Below are 9020 nucleotides of genomic sequence, written 5' to 3'. Positions count from 1 at the left end.
AGATGTGTCCTGGGCTGGTGGTGATTTATTAGAACAGTCATTGCTGAGCATTAACACCTGCTCTGAGCTCACAAGCCTACAGTGCAGGGGGGTGCTTGCCGGTGGTTTTATTTGAGCTGGGCTGTGGCAGAGCCGTGCTGCTGCAGTCGCTCGATCAGTCGACGGAAGGACTGCACGGTGGGGCACACGGCGCCCCAGTACACAGGCTAGCGGTACCACCCCTTCTCCAGCAGGTACTGACGGCCCCAGTAGTTGGGATGCTCGAAGAACACCCAGGAGCCCTCCAGAACCTTGCAGGAGTGGACCTCGCGGGTTTGGAACTGGTCCATAACCGAGGGGCAGTCCTCCGTGGCCTCAAAGACCTGCCCTAAGAAGTCGCCCATGTCGTACAGCTGGATCTTGTTCTGGCCACCGCTGGTCTGTGAGAGAGGGGAAGGGAAGGTCACCAGTGAGGCTAGGGCTGTCAGTAGTGTAGAATAGTCCCCTAGATCAGTGTTTTTAGCTCGTGAGCCCTAATGCAACACGCAGTGCTCTGTTCAGCAGTACCACTGGGAAGGGTGTAACGATACACTAATGTCACTGTACGGATCGCACTATGCAGCTCGCAGTCTGATAGATACCACACATGTGATGGTCCTGATGGGGTACTATATACGATCAAATGGTCAAATGATGGACTACTTTTTTAAAGGACAAAATTGAAATGATAGGAAACCTAACATGGGATTGGGTTGCCGTTAGCCCTGCTCACAGCCCTGACACGACGTGGCATTGACTCCAGCAGGTGTGGGGGGAGTGCACATTGTCTCGTGATTGAAATGCACTGTATGGATGTTGTACAGACAGAAGGACAGTAGGTTCAGATGTACAAAGTGGATCATCTTGCAGGAGTCAAGCCTGTCGTTCAGGCCCATCCAGCGTATGTATTCGGGGTACTCCCGCGGGTCAGCACGTACTGGTACCCCAGGAAATTGGGGCGCTCGTACACCTCCCAGGCCCCGCTCTGCACGCGGATGCAGTTGCAGCAGCTCAGGTAGGTGTGGAAGTCTGAGAAGTCGCTGTCACACTTGTACCAGCGACCCTGGAAGTTCTTGTCTTCGTAGAACACAATCTGGAGAGGATACGGGTATTACAGCAGTAAAACACATTGGCCATAGAGGGGTGCTGCGTAACAAAAAAAGAAACAAAGAGAAGACACCACCACCAATGCAACCACTGCGTTTTCTGGTCATCCTACTAGAGAAGTCAATACCTGTTCTCCTCAGCAATTCAGACACTAGCTGACCCTGCAAATTTCTGAAACTAGCTCACAATCAAACAAGTTCTGACCCGACAAATACAATATGATGTTCACCACAGCCTTCTGAAACAACGCATTGCAGCAAATGGGTTAATTCAACAGGGACACTGGGACTTCGGTCCCACAGGATAATTGTAATAATCCACAATAATTGTAATAATAATATTAACGCTCTGCTCTGACATGCCACCTTCCCAAAGCACTGGGTCTGGTTAACACACCAATTCAAAGGGAGTGCCTGCATGAAAACAAGCTGCGAGACCTTGCAATGAATCTGTTTTCAATGTATTACAAACTAATACCAATTAAACAGCAGACTTCATTGTTTACTGTGTTCTTTTCTTTTTACTGAAGCATGAGTTAGAAGAATATGTACAGCTGACCCTGTCTCTCTTGCTATAAGAGTATCTTCATGTTTCGCACTTCTCTCCGCAGTCCTCTTGCACATAAGACGGGGTCAACTAATAATAATAACTGTACATATTAACTTATAACCTTTGTTTATGAGAGGTTGTCATTATGTTTTAAAGACTGCGATGCAATCATAGTAATGAAAATGCAGTAATAATAATAATAATAATAATAATAATAATAGACTGCGAATGTCTGACTTACCCTGCCCATCACTGATATAGTGGTTGGTCTGTTACTATCTATGAAGGCTGTTGTGAAGTGAAATCCAAGCTCCAGCCCTTTATACCCTGCTGGGTTTTATAAAGAGAGACAATCACTTTGTCATGAAAATGAGATCCAAAAAAGCAGCAATGCAGTTGGAAAACAGTTACAAAAAGTTACCCCTAAGCAATACTAAAAGCGCAGCACGGAAACCCGGACTAGAGCAAGTTGAAGTGGAGACAGACTAAGGACAGAGGGTAGGAGCCACTTCTTTACATTTCCCAAGTGTTAGGTGTTTTGGTGAGGGGGTCTCTATGCCCTCTGATCCAAGGCACACAGGCTGGTCCCACAGGTTGGGCACCACGGCAAGCCCAACGCTCGCCATGTGGTCCTCCAGCGATGAGTTGTAATGGGTCAGGGTCACGTTCCCAGACAGCAGCAGGGGTCTCGTGGGGGTGAGCAGTAGGAGGGGCGCAGACAGACAAGACGGCCCAACACACACACCACCTTAACATTCTCACAGCTCTAGCATGGAGTTCCTCAGAGGTGAGAGGAGATATATAAAAGGACTCGTTGCAGCGATGCAGCTTCATGTTAGCTCCTGTCATTCCTCCCCCCACCCCTGCGTGTTGCTGGGGTCACTACCTTGTTCTGCAGGCTGGTCTTGCAGTGATGGTTGGGCGAGGGAGAGCACGCTCGGGGACTTGGCCACTCCTGCTTGGTGTACAGGAACAGCAGGAACTGCTGCGTGTCCAAACACAGCTACAGTAAATGACCCACATACACCAGCAACACTCTCACTCCCATTTCAACTTCCTACAGCGTAAACAAGTCACTCCGGCGACAGATAAACAGAGCCCTCCACGGATCAAAATAAAATTCATAAAATTTAATCTCAAACCCCTTCTTTTTTTGGCAACATCCCTCTCCCTGCTGTTCCTCATACATGCGGGACACTGTCGGACACAATCAGACAGAGAGACAGAGACGTAGCAGTCACCCCTGTGAAGCTGCAAACTAATGAAAGTGAGTGACCCTTCCTGGTCTCACCTCGTGCCGCAGCCTGTTCACCTCCTCATGGGTGCTGCACTGCAAAACCGGCTCTGCCCACTCCAGCCTCTCCGCTGACCCAGGCCAGCTCATCGGTCAGCTGCAGCTTGCCGCAGGCGATGTGCCTCCACATTGGCCAGCAGAGGGGCGGGAAGCAGGTAGTGTATGCTGAACTTGGCTGGACGGGGGGTCTGCAGTGCCCCCACCAGGAAGGGCTCCATACGCACCCACACTCTCACATTGTGCATTGTTACTCAGCTGCCACTGCACGCAAATTAAAAAGTGCTGATGATTGACTGATAGATTGATTGATTGATTGATGGGAGTTTCTATGGGACGCTCGATCCTGGCTGGCACTGTTAAACATGGACAAAGACAGTGAGGATGCATGCTTGTATGTCACCATTGTGTCTGCAATGTTTGAGCGTCCCCTAGCATTCCTACGACGTTGTGCAGTGGGCGGGCCTAGCTGAGGTCCCTCTTCCGGGGGCAAGTACACGCAGAAGCTGACAGGACCTCAGTCAGAGCCGGCGTGTGAGTGTGCGGGACTCGCTAGAGGAGTACAGTGAGAACGCAATTCGGGATCCATGGCTTCCAGGCGCATGAACCTCACCAATATCTGCTTTCTGCTGCTGTATGTCGCCGCGGCTGTGCTAGCGGGGTGAGTGGACATTGTCAGAAAGGTGGCGAGGGTTCGTGGTTTGGTTCTGTTTGAATTAAAGAGCGATTGTACACATGTTAAACTCTGATTGGTCTAGCAGCCATGTGTGCCTGGACCACCGACTCCGGAGAGGGAATAGAGCAAGGAGAGTCACTCCACTGTAAAACTAAGAGCTGCTGTTTGAACCGGGTTGGGATCTGAATGGAACCCTGTCTGGGATTATCCTGTGACGAGACCCAGCGAGTTGCTCTCTTCCGGAGCGAGTCACAACTCTTCAAATCCTGCGTTCATTATAAGATATTCAATCAGGTCACGGTAACATTAATACGGTACAGACTGACCGATCCAGTTTAAAAGGGGGACTTTAGTGTTACGTATTATATTTAGACAACACTGACGTTTTATTATCCCAGTGTCCCTCAGTGATTTTATTTGTATTACAAAATCCAACACTAACATGCATATCTGTTCTCGATCGCTCTCTCCGCGCCCACAGCCTCACACTTTTACGTCTGCTTTCCTCCTGTTTCAGTACATTTTTACATCACCAGTTGCATCTTTTTCAGATAATTTTGCAACGCATTGTACATAATTGTACGGTGGACTGATCCTTACTGCTTGTATAACTTATACTAGAAGGGTCGGGATCTATCAGCAGTACTTTTGCAATCTCGTTTTCATTGTTGTTGCACTAGAGACACAGAACAAAGCCATTGAAACAATGCAAACAGATGTGACCATGTTTACGAGAAGCTTCTCAGAGACCTGTGGTTATCATCCGATAAACTCTAATTTGTACTTCCTTTTCTAGGCGTGATTTCTACCAGATTTTGGGGGTTTCAAGATCAGCTTCCATCAAGGACATTAAAAAGGCTTACAGGAAACTGGCAATGCAGTTACACCCCGACCGAAACCCCGACGACCCCAAAGCACAGGACAAATTCCAAGACCTCGGGGCCGCCTATGAGGTAAACCGAGATGAAGAGTACAGGGTAACCGAGTGGGTGTTATCCCTGGCTGGGGCGCAGACCCTGGCGGCGGGGGTTCAGTGGAGGTCCCCTACGTGGGCTCATTGCACCCTTTAACAATATCGCTATACCATGGCAACACACAGTTGTAATTCTTTCTCGTTGCGTTGGCTGTGGTGATGTGCGATCAGTCTTTCCTAGTGTACACACCTGGAACGCTGTGATTGGCTGTTAGGTGTCATTTTGTTTTGGCCGGTATGTGCAGTATATTCAGTTCGCCAATTGTTTTATTTTTTTCATACCAACATATCTGATAAGAAAGTCGGGTTAGAAATGTACTCGTTTAAGGAATATCTGCTTCGTTTAACATAATATAGCGATTTGGCTTAACAAGAAATAACAAAAACAATGCTCGTTTTTGAAATTGTGAAATAAAACCATAAACTGTAGACAGTATTTCATTCACTCCGATTTGCGCATCTTTGGAGACTTTGGGTTCATGTTTGGCGGTAACCCACGGCAACAGGATAGGAACATCCCTAGAGGAAATGACATCGTAGTTGATCTAGAGGTCACCCTGGAAGAAGTATATTCTGGGAATTTTGTGGAAGTAAGTCTGTCTTACGATATGGAAAATGCAGTAAAATGTCTTTAGTGCAAAGGGTGGGAATGATCCTGATAACAAAGTTCTTGTATGTGTGATGCACGCGTGCTGTTAAATGAGTGTAAACACCTACAGTAAACACAGTCACATCGCCCCTCAGGTGGTTCGGAATAAGCCTGTCGCTAAAGAGGCCTCAGGAAAAAGGAAATGCAACTGCCGACAGGAAATGAGGACGACGCAGCTGGGGCCCGGCCGCTTCCAAATGACCCAGGAAGTGGTTTGCGATGAGTGTCCCAATGTCAAGTGAGTCCCGCTGCAGCTGCAGTTTAGCAAGGGTCCCATCACCAGATTGAATCTTCAAATCTTCTTTAATGTACAGGCAGTTCCAGCCTTGTGAAGTGTAGTATCTGAAATCACAGCGCGTTCAAGAGTGGAGCAGATCAGGACAGAGACTACTGTCAGGTGTAATATCACAAGTGAAGATATGTCTAGAGATGAACACCATGGAGCGGAGGGTGGTGTGTGCCTCTGGTGGATTGGGGTGCAGCGTTCTTCTTTCCCTGACTCTCTGGGTGTACAGGCTGGGTAAACCAGGGGAAGCTCATAGCTCAGGTGGCTGGTAATACAGGATTTATCGTAATTGAAGAATGTTAGTCTGTCCAGCCCATCAGCTGGGTGTAAGATTCCCAGACCTGGAGTTCATCTGGGCACGGCAAACAATGTCAGCAGGTTCTGTTCCTCATTCCCTCTCTTTGTCCCAGGCTAGTGAACGAGGAGCGCACTCTGGAGGTAGAGATTGAGCAAGGGGTCCGAGACGAGATGGAGTACCCCTTCATTGGGGAAGGTAAGGCCACGTGCATGTCTACATACAGGTGCCACTCTTGTACTGAAACACACATTTAGTGGTTTCTGTGGTATATGGTGGCCTCTGGTGCCCACATATGTTCACTCATTACAGTTATCCTAATTGCACTCCAGGGCTGTTCAATGTTATTGAAGAGCTTACAAACCAAAGAGCAAAAAAGAAAAAGTAAAATAATTCCTATAGTTGTGAAACAATCTCTATAATAAACAGTTTATTTTTTAACAGGCTTATGTTATCAGTAGGTCTTGCAACTACACTTCTACCTTTTACATATTTTTAAAAACAATGAAATTAAATGAATGCAGGGAAATCCCGTTCTTACCCCAAGTTGTTGTGTTTTTTTTATTTCTATTATTTTTTGTTTGTTGAATGACCTCTTAAAGGGAAGCCCTGACACATACAAACCCAGACACGTGCCAGCTGTCATACTGCCTTGTATTTATTTATTTTCATCCTGCTTTGCTCTTTCCAATACTACAGATGTACAAACTGTACAAGTCAGGAATCTGGGACCTATGTTTTGTGAAGAATCTGTTTTGGAATCACACTTTGCTCATGGAAACCAGTGCCCATTCCCTCCAAATGTTGATCCCATTAAATCTCTCTCTCTGTCTCTGTCTCTCTCTCTCTCAGGTGAACCGCACATAGATGGGGAGCCAGGAGACCTGAGGTTCAAGATTAAAGTGATGAAGTAAGAAATCTCACACTTCATCTCACCATGCTGTTTTGAGTGTATCAGTTTGTTGTTGTATTTGACAAATATATTACATGTGATTGGATGGGAGCGAACACATGCCTCACAAGTTCATTGGCGAGTGAGTGACATTGGGAACAATCATTGAAGCTGCAGGGCGCCAGTGCTGGAGGGCTGAAACAGTTATTGGCTCTGCTTGTGTTTCTCAGGCACCCCATTTTCGAGAGGAGGGGAGACGATCTCTACACAAATGTGACAATCTCGTTGGAGGAGGCTTTGGTGGGATTTGAAATGGATATTGCACACCTGGACGGACACAAGGTAGCGCTGCAGATCAACACTGACCACTGTGCACAGCGTCTTCATCTTGTCTTGTGTACAGATGTCATCCTGGATGATTTCAAGACTTCTGAGTTGTAATGCTTCCCATGTAGTCTAACAGCGTGGGTTGCTAGCACTGGGGTTCTAGTTCCTTGTACTCTAACAGCGTGGGTTGCTAGCACTGGGGTTCTAGTTCCATGTACTCTAACAGCGTGGGGTGATAGCACTGGGGTTCTCGTTCCATACTGATGGACGCTGTTGAATCTGTCTCAATTTGTAGGTGCACATCATCCGGGACAAGATCACAAAGCCAGGCGCTAAGCTGTGGAAGAAAGGAGAGGGCCTGCCCAACTTCGACAACAACAACATCCGCGGCTCACTGATCATCAGCTTCGACGTGGAGTTCCCACGCGAGCAGCTGTCCGAGCAGCAGAGGAAGGGTGAGGCGCGCAGGGCCTCCATCTCATCTCACTCACTGCTTACTCACACTATGAGATTTCTTAAACTGCTTTTTTTATCCTGGTACAGACTACAACACATTATTTGAAAATTCTGAATTGGGGGTGTAGGGAAGAGGGATTTAATATAAAATTGGGCACTGGAACAAAAGAAAGTTACCTATTACTGGGATGGAAATAAGACTTGCATTGCATAGCAGGTTGATTCATTCCAGGTTTTACTGTGAGTTTAATAAGACACACCTGAGCTTGTTACCTGTACACTGTGGTTAATCAAGCTCATAGTAAAACCTGGAATGGGTGAAACTGCTATGCAGTTTTGTTATTTCCATACCTGTATGAAGAAAGAGAGAATTTAAGAAAGACAGCAATAGCATTGCAGTGTGGGGATCACATGGCAAATGAACGTGTTCTCAGAAGGCAGGACGCGGTGATGGTGTTGACTAACCCTTTCATTCCCTGTATTTGATGTTCCTGCCTCTCACCCATGCCCTGCTTCTTGTTGCAGGTATCCGAGAGCTGCTGAAACAGGAGTCGATACAGAAGGTTTACAACGGGCTGCAAGGCTACTGACCCCAAGCAAAAGGGACTTTATAAAACAAAAAGAAACATGCATTCTGGGGTTGTATTTATTATCATCAATCTGTGTATTTTTGTTTTTTAAACGTTTTGAAAGTTTTTTTTTTTTGAGAAATGGAAGTCCTGTTTTCTTAAAATCTTGACATTTTGTAAAGGGTTGGGGGTAGTTTAGATAGGGGAGGTTGAAGAATATTTGAACCCTTTTAAAAATGGAACTGGAAGGTGCAGGTGTTACTCACTGGCCTCTGAAGCCCAGCTCTGGTCCACATGCCCCCCCCCCCCCCCCCCCCCCCCATACAGATCCCGCCAGCTCCAGGGTGCAAAGAAGAACCCCTGTTTACAAGCGCAGCACACCCCAGCCCACCCACTCCGCAAACCTGTGTCCTGATCGCCAGCGGCTGGTCCCTCAAACGTCCCCCTGCTAAACACTTCACCTGATTTGTCCCCCACCTTTCCTTGGTCTCAGACTCCTTTGATACTTTTTTAAAATGTTAGGCCAGTTTATTTTCCTTTTTTTTTTTTTTTTTTTTTTTTAGTTATTTTTATAAACATGTCTTTGCATGGTTGGGGGTTGCTTCTGAAATTGTGTTTTGTGTGTGGGGCTCCCTAACTCTAAGAGTATCAGAATGTGTCCTCATTGTCATATTCTAGTTTAACCCACGCTGCATTGTGTCCAGCGCCCTCATTGAGGCGTCCAAAATAGCACATTTATGATCAGTCAAAAGATAAATGGGAACCTTGTGGTTGGTGGGGGTAATAGAAATAAGACCGTAAACCTTTTCTAGAATGTCATAATAAAATGTAATTTTCACCTCAAAACTACAATTAAAGTGTTTCTAATAATTCTAATGTTGAAGGTATGTGTTTGAATTAGTATTTTCTGTTGTCTTGAACGCTGTTCAGTG

The 9020-nt window shown here is 46.5% G+C and overlaps 1 protein-coding gene and 1 pseudogene across 1 annotated transcript; one reads left to right on the top strand and one right to left on the bottom strand.

The window, feature by feature from the left end:
* Positions 1-129: 129 nt before the first annotated feature.
* On the bottom strand, positions 130-1924 carry LOC121321465 (annotated as a pseudogene).
* Positions 1925-3441: 1517 nt separating this feature from the next.
* On the top strand, positions 3442-8402 carry LOC121322405 (dnaJ homolog subfamily B member 11-like). Its single transcript, XM_041262319.1, has 9 exons — positions 3442-3626; positions 4438-4674; positions 5045-5204; positions 5359-5501; positions 5960-6042; positions 6697-6754; positions 6967-7078; positions 7359-7518; positions 8045-8402. Exons 1-9 carry the CDS (start codon positions 3553-3555, stop codon positions 8107-8109), a joined length of 1092 nt encoding a protein of 363 aa, XP_041118253.1. The 5' UTR covers positions 3442-3552; the 3' UTR covers positions 8110-8402.
* The last annotated feature ends 618 nt before the right edge of the window (positions 8403-9020 follow it).

This window comes from Polyodon spathula, chromosome 10 (assembly GCF_017654505.1).
Source record: "Polyodon spathula isolate WHYD16114869_AA chromosome 10, ASM1765450v1, whole genome shotgun sequence".
In the NCBI taxonomy this organism is placed as follows: Eukaryota; Metazoa; Chordata; class Actinopteri; order Acipenseriformes; family Polyodontidae; genus Polyodon; species Polyodon spathula.
Note: the sequence above shows the minus strand (reverse complement) of the source record. Positions and strands in the feature narration are given on the sequence as shown.